The sequence below is a fragment of the Lates calcarifer genome, linkage group LG21 (genome assembly GCF_001640805.2).
Source record: "Lates calcarifer isolate ASB-BC8 linkage group LG21, TLL_Latcal_v3, whole genome shotgun sequence".
Classification (NCBI taxonomy): Eukaryota; Metazoa; Chordata; class Actinopteri; family Centropomidae; genus Lates; species Lates calcarifer.
The window spans coordinates 7887899-7906113 of record NC_066853.1 but is presented as its reverse complement, the minus strand read 5'-3'; the positions used below and the strand labels follow the sequence as shown (position 1 = coordinate 7906113).

General features: G+C 41.5%; 3 protein-coding genes across 6 annotated transcripts in view; all 3 read left to right on the top strand.

Annotated features, from left to right (window-relative positions):
- Nucleotides 1-18215, top strand: part of LOC108889801 (lysophospholipase D GDPD1) — a 48102-nt gene that overhangs the window by 2187 nt on the left and 27700 nt on the right. The window contains exons 5-11 of one of the 4 annotated variants that reach the window (XM_018686434.2): nt 901-946; nt 1083-1204; nt 1389-1478; nt 1874-2007; nt 3582-3641; nt 3968-4019; nt 4476-4922. The exons of 2 other annotated variants lie outside the window; for them this stretch is intronic. In XM_018686434.2, coding sequence (XP_018541950.1) covers nt 901-946; nt 1083-1204; nt 1389-1478; nt 1874-2007; nt 3582-3641; nt 3968-4019; nt 4476-4610 — 639 coding nt within the window. In that variant the 3' untranslated portion in view covers nt 4611-4922. Of the gene's footprint in view, nt 1-900; nt 947-1082; nt 1205-1388; nt 1479-1873; nt 2008-3581; nt 3642-3967; nt 4020-4475; nt 4923-18215 lie in introns of those variants that run through there. One more of the 4 variants, XM_051065434.1, reaches the window with a different exon arrangement.
- LOC108889803 (protein yippee-like 2) overlaps nt 7708-18215 on the top strand; it is a 54551-nt gene continuing 44043 nt past the window's right edge. Inside the window, exon 1 of the mRNA XM_051065436.1 lies at nt 7708-7857. The gene's annotated coding sequence lies outside the window, so the exon portion shown is untranslated. The remainder of the gene's footprint in view (nt 7858-18215) is intronic.
- LOC108889802 (protein yippee-like 2) overlaps nt 7708-18215 on the top strand; it is an 11691-nt gene continuing 1183 nt past the window's right edge. Inside the window, exons 1-5 of the mRNA XM_051078960.1 lie at nt 7708-7857; nt 14041-14272; nt 15133-15176; nt 15582-15694; nt 17999-18157. Of these exons, the coding sequence (XP_050934917.1) occupies nt 14156-14272; nt 15133-15176; nt 15582-15694; nt 17999-18157 (433 nt within the window). The 5' untranslated portion in view covers nt 7708-7857; nt 14041-14155. The remainder of the gene's footprint in view (nt 7858-14040; nt 14273-15132; nt 15177-15581; nt 15695-17998; nt 18158-18215) is intronic.

Here is an 18215-nt window from a genome sequence, read left to right as displayed (position 1 = left end):
ACCAGTGGTAGGCAAGTAGTGGCTTGTAGGCCAAATCCAACCCTCCTACAAAAATATTTGGTCTCGCAACAAAAGTTTGAAGTTTCTGCTTGTAATAGTTTGCATCAGAACTCCTCTCATGAATCTACTGTGGGTATATACAAAGCTTATGTAAATCCCAATAATGATGACCTTCTGACATAGTTCATAATTTGCATTTCAAAAACAAATGGACAGTAGAAATTGCCTGCTACCTTAAAAAGGCAACAACATTAACAACAGCACTTTAATCCAACCATTAATGAAGCAGGCTGCTGTCATGTTTGAGTCACATTTTGCCAAATGAGTATTAAATGTAGCGCTGTGGCTCTGTTAGCCCCCAGTCACTAATGGAGAATACATCTGCAAGTAGAATAAAATACTCATGCAGTGCAGAAGATTCCTGCATCTCCACTGCTTGTAAAACTGTGCTGCTCCACTGAACAGTGCTGAAAGACTGGTTGAACCTAATAGCTGACCCCCGGGTCTAAATTCTTAATGTGTAATGAAAAAAAGATGCTTGTTTCCCTGAGAAGCTTTACAAAGTCCACCTTCAGTATTTGTGTGTGTTTGAGGGTCAGAGAGCAGAACAACACACATTATACTGATAAATGCCACTAAATAATTTTATAGCAAAATTATATTCATAGAACTAAAGATTAGGTTCACGGTTTAAATGAGCCTTGGCCTTGTGGTGCAGAGGAGCACAGAGTCCTTCACATGAATCATCCTTTGCCATGTCCTTGCTGACCTCCTGTCTCATATCAGTGTCAGTATTGCAAACGCCCTCAGTCAACCTTAATGCCTGCACCTGCCCTGACTCTACAGACTCCGACTGTAGTTCAGGTTTGATAACCACTGACTGCTGTGTGCTCCCTGCAGGAGCTGCCTCCATATCTCTGCAAGCTGGGTGTAACTTTCCAGAGGGGTGAGCATCACATACCCATGACCGGTGTAGTTACTATAAGGCTAACACCACCCACATAAAACAATAAACAATAAACACAGCTGGAATATGTTCAGTTTAATCTGAAGCTGACTGTGTTCTTGACTTGTCTGTGCAGAGTGTTTCTGCGAAGGAGGAGAGGACAGACGTATCCCTCTCCTCAGGGATGTTTTTGATGCCTTTCCTAATACCCCTGTCAACATTGACATCAAGGTCAACAATGACACACTCATTAAGAAGGTCTGTTTTTTTCTGGGGTTTTTTTTTCTGTTGGTACTTTAACCTTCTTAGTGGTTACCTCAGTGTGTATGAAATGGTTTAAGTAAACAGGCAGATGTTAAAAAAAGTGTACATTGTAACTTTAAGGACTGTCTGCTCTTAAATAACCAAAATCGCAAAATAAAATTTTTTTCAATCCTTGCAGGTCTCTGAACTGGTTGTTAAGTATGACAGAGAGCATCTGACAGTGTGGGGCAACGCCAGCAATCAGATTGTCAAGAAGTGTTACAAAGAGGTACTTTTATATGAGATGTTTGGCCTTATTTTAATGGTGTCTGGATGTAAAGCTTATTAATTTATTTGTTATTATTTACTTGTCAGGATAAATTCACATTTGTTCTAATAGTTTCCAGAAGTGAATCACCACTGATAATAAAGAACAATGTGCCATCAGTGATAATATTCTTTTCATCTAGTAGGGCTGATAGTTTGATGAATAAGGTACTGACCTACAAGAAACTTCACATATGGAGATATTTAAATATTCTAAATAACTTTGTATCCACTGTTCAGGGGAGTCAATATTCATCTTTTTTTTATCAAACAGAAAAACAAACAAATTGTCTCAAATTATGAATTAATCACATGGGAACTGACCCTGAATCCTGATTGTATGTTTGTGTTTTGCAGAACCCCAGAATTCCAGTGTTGTTCAGTTTTCCCAGAGTATTGCAGCTGTTGGGTCTCTTCTACACTGGCCTTCTGCCCTTTGTTCCCCTCAAGGAGCAGTTTCTAGAGATCCCCATGCCCTCCATTATCACAAAGTAAGTTTACACATGAAAATGAAAGTGGAAATGAGATCCATGTAAAGTGTTTGAATCTGTGAGTCTTGCTCTCATGTAGGAGGGCTTGGAGGTTTTTACATGTCTATGCCCCAGGGCCCATAGTCTCATTATTCATCCATGGTTGTTGTGCAGCATGATGCAGATACAAGTCCTCTACAGTTCTAATTTGTCAGTAAGATACAACAGTAACACTGCACTCTACCAGAGATGATCAGTATCAGTCTATAAACACACAACATGTGATAGCAGTAGGTTAGAGGATTTGGCTCAAGTTAATTTCAAAATGGTCTATATGACCAAATGTAGCAGGTTTTAGTGGGTCACAGCAGGATTAATCTATAATCTTGTTCCAATGACATAAACATGAACAAACCTGCTGTTCATTTGAAGGAGCTGGCCAAAGTGATATAGGCAGCATGTCTCAGGAAAACAAAAAACTTAAAAAAAACAACAAATCACTAGATTAAAATCTGCCTACCTAAGAAGGTTCAACAGACTTTGGCAACATTTTTTAGCTGTGGCTCATTAATCAACTGTAGAAAACTGTCTTTAATTTCTCTTAATGCCACAAACATGCTACTTAAATGATGAGAGCTTGTCTGCCAGAGTGAACAGTGTGTGGAATTGAGTTTTAATATTCATTATCAACCTTGGAGATAGTAGAACAAAGTCTGGTTTCTGGGAAATTTCCGGACTTGTGGCAGATAAGACACACCATCACATCAGATGCCAGATAAAGGAGACAGGAGGGGTTTCTGAAGTTCTGTATTTAACTAGACACAGATGAAGGCCACAAGATGTGGTTGAAAGCCCTGGAAAATTTCCAGAATATGGAACTTGTGCTAAGAATTGATTGTGTCAATGTGATTGTCTTCCTTAAATCAAAACTTATGTGTAAGATTTTACTCTGTTTTCTTTAAAATCTTTAATTCAGGCTTGTAAATATTTATTCAGATGCACCCACCTCACCTTGTGTGTGTCCTCTCTGTCTCGGTTATCTGGGCCTTGTTGCTGTTTGAAAGATGATCTCACTCACTAATTATCATTAAAAGAAACATTCACACCCTTTGCCTGCAGGGTGTGAGTAAGTGGATCATAAGGATCAAGGTCACAGAGCAGATTATACATGAACATTCATTAAGGATTAAGTGATTGCCTTTATTACACTTCTGTTGTCCTATAGTATTTATGTCACACTAAACAGTTGCTTAATACAAATTTGCCACTCAAACACTGTTGCACTGTTATTGTAGGTACACGGATCATTAATCTTTTGTGTTTGAGATGTTATTATGCGATTAGGAATCTTTGTTTGACGTGTGTTGCGTACATTTTCTTCCAGCCCATCACATTTACGTCTGTTTTAGTTAATGATTTCCTTTGTTTTCCTAGAATGAACTTCAGCACTCCCTAGAATGTGTCTTGAACTTGTTCCTTTAGCTGTTTATCCTGAGTAAATTTAGCTGCATGTTATTATTTTACACATAATATAACCTGTAAAATTACTAAAAACGATACTTAAAACTATTTTATTTTTCTGTGTGATTGTGCAGACTAAAGGATCCTGACAGATTAACAAGGAGTCAGCGGTTCATCACCTGGCTGGCAGACACGTAAGTCACCCATTTGTCTTCTTTATTTTAATTCCAGAGTGGCTCAATCTGGTTAGAAAATAATGGTTTTAAACTTGTATACCTGAATAATTAGGCTTTTTAATCACCTCAGCTTGTGTTTTCCCTCCATCGATCACTTTATATGCTTTTATTTTTGCGAGGTGCTGACCAGTTTGTTAACTGTGGATACTGTACTCACATACTGTACATTACTGTGTGACTATGATTAATGCAAAACCTTTACAATTCTACAACTACACTACCTTATACCTTTGCTACACTTGCAGTTTCTCCCTGCTGATGAGTGTTTATTTTTACTCTTGCAGTTTGCTGATGAGGAAAGCTCTATTTCAGCATCTTACTGCCCGGGGCATACAGGTAAAACTGCTGCTGTGGACCCTCTACAGTTGTCCTCATCAATTTATTGTAGTATTGTTTCAGTTCTACTCTTTCTTCGAGCTCCACATTTGTTTGTTTACATTGTAGTCCGTTGTGGATCCAGTGTTGACATGAATGTAGTGGAGAGAAACTAAATACACAGACAGATCTGTGTCAAGGCTAAGTTACTTTCCCTGAATTATCTTTACTTCCAAGAATGACTGGAAAACTTTCCACCGTATGAAATGTTAATACGGAGCCTGTCTGCGCGGTGAGAGCCGTTTGTTGTAGCTGCACTGTGGTTAAAAGCAGTTACTGGCAAATGTCAGTGGTTCCTACAAGTTCAAAAATAGGCCAGAGTGGCAGCTAACACTTGTGTTAAAAGAGTACAGGAGCATTCTTGACTCCCTCTGCTGTGTGTTGTCTTAACTGTACAAGTCCTGCATCTGGTTTCAGGTGTACATTTGGGTGCTGAATGACGAGGACGACTTCCAGAGGGCATTTGACTTGGGAGCCACAGGAGTTATGACAGATTTTCCCACCAGGCTTAAAGATTTCATGGACAAGAATGGCATGTCTAAGCTCCAGTGACCTGCCAAAATCTACCTCACTGCAACACCCCACACAAACACGCACACACACTAGTGATTATCCTTCAACCTGACTGACCTGCCAGCCCAGACCCCCCCCCCCCACAACACGCACCCACTTTTACTGCACGCATTCCAGCAGGCTACTACCCTCACACTGTGTTTTACAGCCAGTTTTACTGCACTGGTAACACACACTTTTGTATTTTCATTCACATAAAATACACTTAAAGGTCAGATACTGTACCTGCTACATATTATTGTCTCCTTTGAGTAGTGGTCTTTGCAGATTCTTTGTTCCCTCGCTGCACACCTAGACAACAGTGTGAGATTAGTATTAGTAATATGCAGCTGTTTAAAGCAACATTATGTAACTATTTTACCTTAAAACAACCGGTTCAGAATCAGTTTGATGTTACACTGACTTGTAATAGGGAGGTGCCTCTCATTCCCATCCCGCGTCTCTAACACCAGTTCTTACGCTATATAACTGTGGAGCCAGGCCCAGCAAGTTCAAGAGTAATGCCCAATTGTAGATCAGTGAAAAAGACTTGGAAGTCATTAAAAGCCACTGTTCATCTCCGATATCCAGCGAGGGATTAATTACGGCAGAATTAATTATGACTCGTGGCTGCCAAGGCCACGAGTCATAATTAAAAGTTACATTTTGTTGCTTTAACCTTTCAAAGTATATCTGTAAGATGGGAAAAAGTCTTATCAGTCTTAGAAGTTCATAACAGATTCATGGTTTTTGACTTGAAAGTATTTTTTCAGTTCTACCAATTTGGTTGTGAGATATTTTTATATGTGCCAGATGCAGACAAAAACTTGTCATAAACAACAGGGTGCAGACACAAAGTCCTCAGCTCAGAGTTTTAGTATCAAATGAACAGTGTGAGGACTGAGGTCAGACATATTTACACTAAGTTTGAACACAAGTTAAATTCAGTTTAACTGTGGATTGTTCTGTAAAAAAAACAGTTTTTATATGTTGTTTCTCTTTAAAGCCAATGGGTTGTAACGTAGTTGTACATTTATGTGTAGCTGCTTGGTGTCTAGACTTTTCTCTAAATCTAATGGAGCGACTGAGTTGTTATTTGTCGATGAATGAACCTGAGAGAAATTTTGCACAAAATAAGCGACTTAATTTAGCTTATTTTAGTAACGAGTGGTACTTTTTTCACCTGTGTTAATGTGATTGTCAACAGCATTGAACTTCATATTTAAGAAATATGAACACTTACAGGCTTTAAAGTGAACTGGCAACACAATAGATGCACTGATAGATGTTGATTGATCGCTGTATTGCTGTCATTTCAAACTGAAAATTATTAAGGCCAGAGGCTGATGAGCAATTCCTCGCTGTGGGTGTCACAGTTTGAACATGTAAAGATTATTAGGATTATCATACCACTGGCATTCTCTGTTTCGAACTTGTGACTACGCAGTGAGGGTCAGTAATGAATGTAGTATTGGGTTGAATGTACTGTACGTCGTTTGGTATTTTACAGTCAAAACAGTATTGGAGTTTTAATTACTTTGGTTTGTTGTCTGTCATTTTGTATTAGTAAAATCTGCACAGGTGTAAATCTGATGTCTTGAGAATTTACATTGTTTTGAAAACACCTTGAGAGAGAGGCTTGTTATCTACCAATCGTATTACAGATCTTACTTTAATGAATATACTCCACAATATTTTTGATTACACAACCTGTGCAGTAGTGAGTGTACATTTCTTTTGCATGCATCAAATGAATTTTTGATAATCTGTTGTGTTTGAATATGTTGTGAGTTTGAAAGAACCAGTGTGTGGGACCTGACTGCTTGGGCCCATCAAAATGCCTTATCCCACACTGTATGGAGAGAAATTCATGAAAAAGAGCATTTTTATCAATATCAATAAAACCTATAAAAAATATATTGTCATATATGTGGTGTATGTATAATAGAACAGCTTTGTAACGTTGTTTATATATATTTGCCAGTTTGTACAGATATTTTGGTTCTTGGGTATGTTGAAGTTTGGTAACCACCTGCAGACTGACAACAGGTGGCGCTGTAGACTGGAGGGATTTAAGTTTTCCCCCCAGCGAAAAAGTTACTGATGCTGGACATATTTTATTATCTGAGAATCTCCTACTCGCTTTTACAGGAACAGGTGAGGTCTGACGTGCTTCTCACGTGCTTGAAGTTCTTTGATAAAACTACACTCACAGGTAGCCAGCGTGCTTTCTAGAGAGTTCAGTGAAAAAATGTGAGAATCCAGTGATTTAATTGGTTACTTGTTTCCACCGTCGACCAATAAGCGCGGTGTTGCTATGCCCTATCAGTTTGCTGATTGGCTGACGCAGCCGTCACTTATTCATTAAGTCAACTGTGAATTTTTTTTAACCAAAGGTTGTCAAGATAGTTCACCTCCTTCGGACCGTGCAATCATGACTTGCCGTGTTATCGGTTGTTTTTTTTTTAAGTTTTTTTTTTTAACAATTTGTACATGAGTAGGAGCGAATAAGTCACTACGAACAGTAAATTAACAAAGTTGAATGTTCCTACCACCATGTTACGAAAATACAACGTTTTGACCGTTCTCTCGTTAAGCAAGCCTATGAGTAAAAACTTGAAAAAAGCCTCTGTGTAAAGTGGGCAGGCACAACTGCATGAAATTAGCAAAAAAACAAACAAACAAAAAAAAACTGCCAACAAGACAGTCAAATATAAAAAGGTGTAAATTATTTACTCCAAAAACATAACGCAAGAGAGAGTCAAACACTGTCGCTATAGTTACATTGAGCATGCGCGGCGTGGTGTTTGGACTACATTAGCTACAAATATTTCTCGGTATTACAACGGTAAACGTAACAGACGTTCAGAGTCACACCGTTAAACGTCTAAACGAAACATGAAAAAAGCAGACGCAGGGCAGAGACTGACTGTGCCCTGTTAATAAAAGAATCCATACAAGCGGTATAACGGTTTGCTTGCGAACACGGAAGTAGGTGGGAGTGAGTCATCTCGCTCCGGCTGGCTGTTTCAGCACTCTCTTCTCTGCCTCCTCTAAACTCTGCTGGGCATCGCTGCGCGTCAAAACATTGCGTCTCTGCAGGACTTGCCAGGGCCGGAGAGGAGAGGAAAATTTGTCTGGGAAGGAATGCGAGACGGGGTTTAGGATTGGCACTGCCACGAGGAAAACCGAGGAGGTGCGACATTTTCTAGGCTACGTGGAGATCCGCATTTTCTTTCCTTCAAAGGTAAAATGATTTCCCCTGCGTTATTTCTTACTGCATTTGTTGTTACGCACTGTTTTCATATCGCTCTGTGGAGCTCATTAGGTAGTCATATGCAGCCTGCCCGGTACTTTTCTTTAATCGAGGCAACTTTTAACATCGACAGCAGGTACACATGCTGTGAAATTACAACAAAAAGACAAGTTCGTGGTTTTGTATCCTGCCAACGCATCAGATCATTGTCATAACTCCTCTTCATGTGTGGACTGATGTTTTCTCCGTGGATGGGATGCTGAAGTCTACTCCGCAGTGGGGCTACAGTGTGTTGTAGTTATTATTAGGACGCATGCTGTTGTTGTGTGGTGGCCGTCCTGCACGTATGCGCCATCATCCGCGTGCACGCGCATGGCCGTGGTCGTGCACGTCGGCGGCGATCGGTGCAGGTCATCATGTAATAGGGATGTGATGATAAACTTTGACGGCAATCACCTGATTCTCATCGATCTGCCGATGTCATTGCAGATGTTAGAGCTTGTCGAAGCAAGTTGTGCGTGTGTGTGTGCGCGCGTGCGCGTGCGTGCGTGTGTTTTTTCAGCATTGCTGAGCCGAGGCATCCCCACCATCTGTGCTCCGTGTGGTGGCTGAAGTTCTGCCCCAGATAAAGTGCGCCACTGCCTGTGACCTGATTCATCCCATTAATCACACACACACACACACACACACACACACGCTGTAAAACGTCAAACCCGCGTGTTTCTGCGCGTTTTTGATGTGTTACACACCTAGATGATGTGACACTGTCACTCTGCTGTCCTGTATAAGTCAGTGACAGGTCGAAAAGCAGGTGGAAATGCTGACACCCCCTCCCAAATAATAAAAAACATCTACAAAATACAGCACACGTGAGTTCATTGTGTCAGTTCAAGAGCAGACACCCTTATCAAGTCACAACCTGTCCACTCTTTGCGATCTGTTTTCATCACAGAGCGTGCGTGCAGATAGTTATTGATCATGTGAGGGGTCAATACGCAGTAATCGAAGATGCGGGTCAGAGAATTGCGGGCCTTGAAAGGTGATCCTTTACAGACAGGACTTGTGTACGTAAACAAAAGTTGTGCATAGTGTGTTGTGCCTACAGAGTGCTCAGCCTCTCAGAAATAACACCTCAGAAAAGATACACGCACATGAATTAGTTAAGTATGAGTTACAGCGACAATGAAGGAGCAAGAATGAGCATTCAAAGTGTGTTTCTGAATCAAATCTGTGTCAAAAGCGCATGAAAACAGGCGTCAGCATCTATAAAACTGCCTGCCTCTTTGCAGAAGTAGAAGAGAGTACAAATAAAACATAGTAGCCCACACACACACACACACACACACACACACACACACACACACACCTGGGATGCAGAAGCATCGCCTCATCAGTGAGATTTGATATGAGGGGGGAGGCGGAGAGGAGTTTTTTCTCCTCTTCTAGTCAGTGATGTCATGCTGCTGTATGCTGTTGGCCTCGGTGTAACACTGAATGGAGAGCGAGTGCCATGAAAGTACACAAAGTACAGAAATCGTGTCGGTGCAGCTCGTGGGCAGCGTAGGACACACAGCTCATGCAGCGCTGAGGGGACACACACTCCTCCTTCCCTCTTGTCTTTCTCTGTTCATTTAGCTAACTCCCTGTCCCTAGCCCGACTCTCATCATCTCTCCCCCACCCCTCCTCGTATCTTTTCCTCCCCTCTGTCTTTCTTTCCCCTGCTCTCGATCATTGTCAGAAGCAGCATCAGCAGCGGCAGCATCAGTGCGTTACATAACAAAGGTTTTTTTGTTGGGATACAAGGGCCCTTTTGGCCGTTGAGACTCGTGGCACGTAGCCTTTTGTGATGACACCCAGAAATGACCAGATTGGACAGCTTGGTGACCTCAAATGACCCGCGGGGGGGACTGATGAATAGCCAGAGTGACAGCAGAAGAAAAATAAACATACAAACATGCTGAGAGGTGTAGAGACAGATGAGGAGAAGACGCAGGCGGACAGGCTGAGAGATAAACTGGTAAAAGAGGGACAAACACCAAAGACACACACTGAGGTTACGCAGACAGTCTTCACCCTGACGTGTCAGTTCTGATAACATTTTCTGCTGTTGGAGTCTGTCTGGAGCCCTGCGATCGGTTTCTCCAGTCATCTGATCATTTATGCAATTTGTTCTTCTGTCAAAGAGGTTTTTTTAGTGCAAAGCAGCCTGGATTGACTCTTTGCGTCAGCACTTTACAGCGCGTCAGCAACATCCTTGTTCCCACAAACAATGTTGCCTTGCAAAATGGTTTTCAAGCATGTCCACCCACCAAGATGAGTGTTGTCCTCTTCTTGGAAACTGATGGAAATTGTTACAAAATGTCAAACGCTGTCATAGTCCTCCCTCGAACAGGTCCAGGACTAATGCCTGTGCCTGAGAGCTTTTCTTCAGTGTTGTAATTCTCTCATCACGAAGTGTGAACGAAACAAACGAAACTTTTAATGACTGTTACTCACTCATTTTATACAGGGTCAAAGAAATATCATGGCCAAATCAGTGGGATTTATGCATACTCAGTTAAAGCCCCGACCTCCCTAGTGCTAAAATTAACCATTAATAATTTGGATAATTATTTGATCTAGAAAATGTCAGGGAAGAGTGAATAAATGCTTGTAAAGAGTTACCAGAGCCTGAGCTCTGTCCTCAGCCCAAAACCCACTGATATTCAGCTGAGAGAAAACATGTTGTCATTCCTCACTAACGAGTGGTTGGCATTTCTCTCTTGAAAAATGGCTTTAATACTTAATTTAATATCAGAATAGTTTCTGATTGATTCTCTGTCAGTCAACTAATTGAGCAGTCAATCAATCATGCCCAGCGCCCAGCCCTCCAAGTTGTATCAGTGTTCATCTACAGCTGCTGACATACACTGGCACACTGTTGTTTGGGCTGTTGTGAAGTGATTCTTCAGAGAGCGACGGTAGATGATACACAGAGAGAGCTCCACATGGATTATGTATGACCCATGAGAAGGTGTGTAATCCTGCACTTTTGCTTACTATCAACTCTGTTAAAGGCACATTAGCGCATCATGAGATGCACTACGTTAACATGCTGACGGCTAACTGTTACAGCAAACCTGCAGCACTTCGTATGAGTAAACAACCTGTCTGTCTCGTCTGGCTTCAGCTGTGATGGACGTCACGTTTACAATTTAGACATTAATCTGGTCCTTTTGTGGCAAACACAGCGGTCGAGGCTTAAAAGAAGAAGCTTAAATTTAATGTAATTAAATTTGAAGCTCAGGTTTGAAGCTTATTTCCCTAGATTACCTCCAGTACCTAAGACTAATTACTTAACTTTAATCCTGCTGTAAATATGATATCAAGTATATGACTGAGAGTGACAATTATTTACATTATTGACTGATAAATCAATAATCTGTAGCCTGCAGGAAAATGATTAAAAACCAAACCAAACCAATTTCTTTAAACTCAAAGTGATATCTTCAGATGTCTTGTTTTGTCTGACTAACAGTACAAAACCCAAATATATTCAGTTTACAGTGAGCAAATCTTCACAGTTGAGAAGCTGGAACCAAAAACATTCACGAATTCACAAATCGTTTCAGCTATAGTTACATTCTTGTAACAAAACAGCATGCAAATATAAATGTATTAAGTGGGAAAAGGTTTCCTGATAGATCACGTATCAATAGTGTTCATTCAAGGACCGGATGCTTCCTTGTCCTCAATCCTGAAATGACCGAGAGGATAAAACATGCTTTGGGTTAAACATCAGTCTGTATGTGTGTTACGGTGTGTGTGTGTGTGTGTGTGTGTCTGGGGTCAGCTCTGACAACTGCACTGAGCGTGTCTTTGTGCCCCAATCCCACGCTGCTGGGATCGAGTCAGAGGAGAGAAAACAAGGGCACGTCTCTCTGCCTTATTTATTTATATCCCCGGTCCTTCCCATCAGCACTGGAGCCTTTATCAGCCTCCGTCCGACACTAAAAACAATCATATTGCAGGGCAGTAAAGTAAAGAGGCCGCTCTCTCTCTTTCCCTCTCTCTCTCTCTGTTGTTTGTCCTGAACTCACAGAGGCCTCATGCTCCCATTCAGTATTTTATTAGTTTTTCCAGATGGTTCAGTAAAGACAGACAGGAAGGAGAAGAGACAGAAAGGGACAACATGTTTTGTATTGTGAAGGTGATGAAACAACACATAAAAGTTTTAAAAGAATTTTTATATATAGACTCATAGTCTAATAAACTACAAAAAGTATATAGTTTTTTTGGTTAGAAAGGTTGTTCTTTTTGTATTAATTTAAATGAGAGAGAGTAATAGATGAAATAGATAAAAGCCAATAAAAGGGTTGCAATAAAAGGGTGCATATGTTGTGTTTTAGTGAGGCTCCTCAACGACTTTATGAAAAGCACCACTGGGGGATAAAACTAGATTAAATCCTGTGACTGATGGGATGTGTTTAGCAGCATAGCTACAGTGCTGAAATCACAATTAAAGTTACATTAAGCAATAAAACCACAAAGACTTTGACTGCACCACAAGGTCCTGTACAGTTAGTCAAAACATACTTCTGTCCTCCTGGCCTCAAGCCTTTGGGATGGGTTCCCAGGCCAGCTTGCTAATCTTCTCAGTCACCAGGGCATACCAGCAGAAGTATTTTAAGGGCTAGGTCTATTTGGATATCATGGAGAGAGCATAGCACGATCCTCACAGTTGTGCTAGGCTAAGCAGATTATCTCTGCAGCCTCGTAGACTTAAACACAGAATGTGAGCTAGCCTCGCTGCCTGTGTGCACTGAAAAGGCCAGCAGTCAGAGCAGAATAGAGACAGCTGGATGAGAACCGGTACCTGCAGCTAATGACAGTTACAAAGATATAAAACTGGAGGAAAGCAGGAAGTGCTCACACTCGAAGATATTTGGTATTTTAGTTTAAACAAGACAAAGAGTCCACAGCCATGTCTGCATCTCTGTGAGCTCACACCCTGTGCTAAAATGCTAACATGGTGATTTGTAGCAGGTATAATGTTTATGTTAATGCCACCATCAATCCAGAAACCAGTGATTGCCCGTGTATATTCGTGCAGGTGTGCGTGCTGCGTGTGCCTGTAAAGACAGGCTGAACAGCTGTCTGCCACTATTTGGAAAGGAGTCCGATGAAGGACACCTCCACTTGTAGCTCCCAAATGACCAGGTGGGGATAACATATGCTATAAAATGATCAGGTCTTTGATCTAGTTCTCAAATATGATTTATGAATTGACATTGCTTATCAGCACCAATCTACTGGACAGCAACCAGTGAAGACAGCTTCACTGTCACTTAGTCACTGCCCCATTTTGTGAAAGATGGAAATCAGTGCAACAAGAACATATAAAATATGGCCTAACTCCACTGCTAGTATCTACCAACATACAGGTTAATTATTTACCAGGTTGAATTCTCATTAAATTAGCAAAACAAGAGGACAATTATTGGCCCAAATAAAACAACCACCACAGATTGCCGATATATTCATCCAGTTGTGTTTACTTTGATAGCCATGCTAGCTTTGCTAACTGGGTTATGGCTCTAGATGAACAATCAGGGTTTCAAAATCATTATAATTCATCCTGATGGGAGCATGAATGTCTGCACCAAATTTCATGGCAATTCATCCAACAGTTGTTGAGATATTCCAGTCTGTACCAAAGTGGAGGGCTGAGCACCTTAAACTAAACAAACATCAAAATAGTTCCCTTTTTTGTGTCTGTTCCTGCTTTGATAGCACAAACTGTTCTCTTGATTGACTGGGACCAGTTTCTGACCACTTGTTAGATGTGGTGGTTTCCTGTGTGGGGAAACCTGTGCCATGTTTGAATGAATAGTAGTCGACATCCTTCAGTGTTTTTGGCTTTAAAATGAAATGTGAAATTTAGTGACACAGCCTGAGACACAGGCTTATTAATAATGCAAGACGTCTCATCACATTATAGCTTTCTGCGGTTTTAAGAGTTTCACAGATGCAAGCAGGTTGGTGAATTCTCTAACGCCTCAGAGCAGACTGTATTCCCATCAGCAATTATACACCTGTGGCTCAGTTTGCATCATCAGCCTCAAGAAGCAGCTGTTACACAACCATGTAACCATTAGCTGCTGTTTTTTGTTTTTTTTCTTCCCTGTGCTCAGGTGTTCGCCTCCCGACCCACCGCCCACCACGGCCCTCACCTGTGTGTTGCGGTGCTTCCCTTGTGAGCCGACCTGGGCTGGCAGTCCCTTCTTGCACCGCCCGCCAACCCCGCCCATGGTCAGAATGACGCGCTCCAAGACTTTCCAGGCGTACCTGCCGAGCTGCCACCGAACCTACAGCTGCATCCACTGCCGAGCTCACCTGGCCAACCATGACGAGCTCATCTCCAAGGTAACCGGCGGCAGTGGCGGCACTCTACTCCAGTGACTTGTCTCGTCTTACCAGCAGCGGTTGCTCCTGGAAACCATCAGGACAGTACTTACATTCAGGCAGCTAATTATTACACACTGAAAAACAAAGGGCCTCTTGTTCACAGAGGTGTTTTATGTTTTGTTTTTGTCTCTTCAATTTATAGCACAGTTAATATCACAGAATGTAATGTACGAGGGTTAACTGCAATTAAAAGGACAAGTGTTGAAGATTTAAAAGAGGAAGAATGGATGAGGAATTACAAAATAAACAGCAGGTTGAACACCTGTATGTCTGCGTCAGCTGCCACCACACTGTTGCCTGTGGATGGATTATATTATAAGCTGGTTAGTGAATTGGATTATGAATGCAGTATCACTTTTTCCACACACAGTTATGGAAACACGCTCACCTGTGCATAAAGGCCTTCTGCCTGTGGTAACACAACCGCTCTAGATAAATCTGGTTAATGTGTCTCTTCAGTACAAGCTTTTGTCCTGTGGCAGAATATAGCCTGTGTTGGTATTCGTTAAACTACTTAGCCGCAAGTCACCTGTGATGTTACAATAGTATATTGGCTGTTAGTGGGCAACTACACACCAATTTAAAGTAGATATTAAAATAGATTTTGTGTACAGGTTTTAAAATAAGAACCTCTGTTTAAGTAAAGGCCTGTCTCAAATCAGCATGTGGGTGGTTTTATAAGGAAACCAAACCAGGGCACTTATTTAAGTGAAGCATTATGGCACCAAAACAGCATGCTTATATGTTTTTATTACATTGTATGAAAGGGCAGATTCTTGTTGCAGCCTTTTAATTTTTGTCTCATGTTGTCTGTGCAGTCGTTCCAGGGCAGCCAGGGCAGAGCCTACCTGTTCAACTCAGTGTGAGTAAACCTCTCTTGTTGCATTTCAGAAATGGCTGACTTTATGTGTTAGGAAAACCATACTAGACACGCAGGAGACAAGTAAGCCTGCTGTTGTTTTTGAGGCTCCAGTGTAGACAGAGCCAGCCCGTGCCTCGGAGCACTGTCATTATCAGCTGAATTGAGTGTGAAAATTAGGCTGTTTGAATCTATGCTCCATGGCCTGGTGCCCTATCAGTATGCGCTGTGTGAGTGGGTGTGAGGCAAGTGACTCACTCTGGGCACATCATACAGTACATGCAACAGAGCAACTTGAGCCACTTTCACACGTTCACTGTTTTTTTTTTACACTTTTCTCACTCTGTCTCTGCTTGTGTCTCCTTCCTCTCTACTTTCCTCCCCACACACTGACTTTCCCTCTCTCAGGGTGAACGTCGGGTGTGGCCCTGCAGAGGAGAGAGTTTTGCTCACAGGCCTGCATGCTGTAGCAGATATCTACTGCGAGAACTGCAAGACGACTCTGGGCTGGAAATATGTAAGTGTCCTTGGCTGATTTGATGCACAGCACCACAAACTGCATCCAAGGTTAGCTGATGATAAACTGGGAGGTTGCTATTATAACACATCCCTAATTTTATTTGCACCCTAATTATGTTTGAACCTCCACTCCTCTCAGGGTCAATGCAGTGCTACAGCTGTGGGGCTGAATTATTAATTAGATAGACTTAGAATGGTTAGAGACAAGAAGGATAGATCTTAATTTATCGTATGTGACTTGTGAAGAGTTTTTTATGTTTTGTGGAAATGAAAAACATATTGATCAGGGCTCGATTTATCACTTAGTAGGTTTCTCACACTTAAGAGTAAACATATAGTAGTAGATTTTATAGTTGATATTGTAGTGGTGATAGACTAGATGTCTACTTCATTTAGCTAAGTGTTAATGATTGTCATTGTAATTTTAACACTTACAGTGATGTTGACAGCTTCACTGGCTAATATTAGAGCTTTGTGTATACTCAAAGCTCTCTAAAGCTGTGATATAGCATGTCACACATGCAGTATGTATTTAGTACAGATGGTATTTTAGGTCCCCTGTCAGGGTGAACAAAACAAGATCCACACATCTTAGCTGTCTCCATATACTAACAGAGCAGAGCCTGTGCAGCTGTCACTGGTGAACCCTGTCAGCATGGAGGTGAGAGTTTACATTACAGGGCACGTGACTGAGCCCTTAAAGGGGTTAACTCACCCGCACATGTACACACACACACACAGTATCCTTGTTGTTTGACTTCTGAGAAGGACTCTATTGACCAGCGCTCTTTGCCTAACCTCTAACCGCTGTGTCTCACCTTAAGCCCTAGATCTTTTAACCTCTCTGCCCTAAAAATAACCTTTTTCCTTTTGATGCCTGGTAAACACCTGGTAAACCAGCGTCAAAAGTAGCTACTTCTCTGGGTAGTTTCTATTCCTGTCAGGACCCCACAAGGCCAAAGAAAACAGAGGTCACATGCATGCACAAGTTCGCAGACATTAGATTAGGACCTAATGGAGGGCTGCCATTAATATCAGTTGCACCAGTGTTGATTTTCTGCACTTGTCAAAGTTCTACTGAGAGTCTTGACCTACTGCACTTCTACACTGAGAAATCTGATAACGTGCATCTGCAGATCTGAAACCAAAATAGCCAAAGACAAAACAAGGTACAGACGCTCCACAGTGAAAGAACATTTGTATCAGCCTGCTGTGTGAGGCTTACAGAAATAAGCAGAAGTTGTCATTTTGTTCCATTTGTTGGCGTTAGCAACTCTTTTCAGTGTGTTATCCAAAAAGTACGAAACAGTTTTAAAGACCGGAACTGTGTCAGTATAATGCCTGTGTACAGTGTTTACTTAAAGGGGTTTAAAAACATTTTCCACCATAAAACATTATTTAGATATACATACAGCGACCAACATGAGAAATAGCTGTTAATCAAATAAATATACAATCCTAACACACATCTGTTCTACTCTTAAAATCAATTAGTTAAAACAATAATTCGTTAAAAAACTTTGCTTTGCACTAAATGCTAATGTTAGCATGCCTAATCGCTTACAATGGCAACTAGCATATTGATGATATTGAAGTAATGTTAGCACGCTAACATCTGCTAATTAGGACTAAAGACAAAGCACAGCTGAGGCGGATGGAAATGTCAATATTTTAACACAGAGTATTAGTTAACCAGAGTTTTTGATCCTTGAATTTTCATTATTTACTCTTACTGGGTTTACAGTATGTCATTAAAATGTACAACAACACTTCAAGCTTATAAGCCTCTGTGGAGCTCAGACTCTGGCTCTGGCCTTTGTTATAAATCCCATTCATATTTTCCAGAGGAATTTTTGGATTACACACCTAACAGGAGAAACTCATGTTTCAGCCTGCAAAATTAGAACTGACTCTACCTCAGGCTGGTGCAAGGCTCAAACCTGTGGCCTTTTGTCTTTATTGTTTTATTTTCCTCTGGCATATTCTAAGTATTCTAAGTTAGAGACGTGCTCCTGCTAATATAAGGTATGACAATCCAGTCTGGTCAGAGTTGATTGTGCAGACTCCTCTGCAGTGTGTAGTGACTGATGGTTATATAACCAGCTTCCAAAGAGCCAACAGCAGACACCAGCCAGAGCTAGTCAAGGATTGAAAACACTGTCCTGAGCAGGTTTTTTTTAAATGCTGTGTCTTTCCCTATACTTTCCTACTCTGTATCAGAGAATAGACACGTTATTATTCTCTGTCCATCTGTCATCTGAATTAAATGCTGTCTCTGTCTCTCCTGCCCTCTGCCACCCCTCCAGGAACATGCTTTGAGAGCAGTCAGAAGTATAAAGAGGGCAAGTTCATCATCGAGCTGGCCCACATGATCAAGGACAACGGCTGGACTGAGGGACGAGCAGCCGGGACACGACCGCAGCGGTGGAGAGGAGGAGGGAGTGGGAGGGGGAAAGGGGGACTGGGTAGCTGGATGGACGGACAAATGGATGGGGAGGAAGGAGGGGGAGCAGGGGGGGCAGG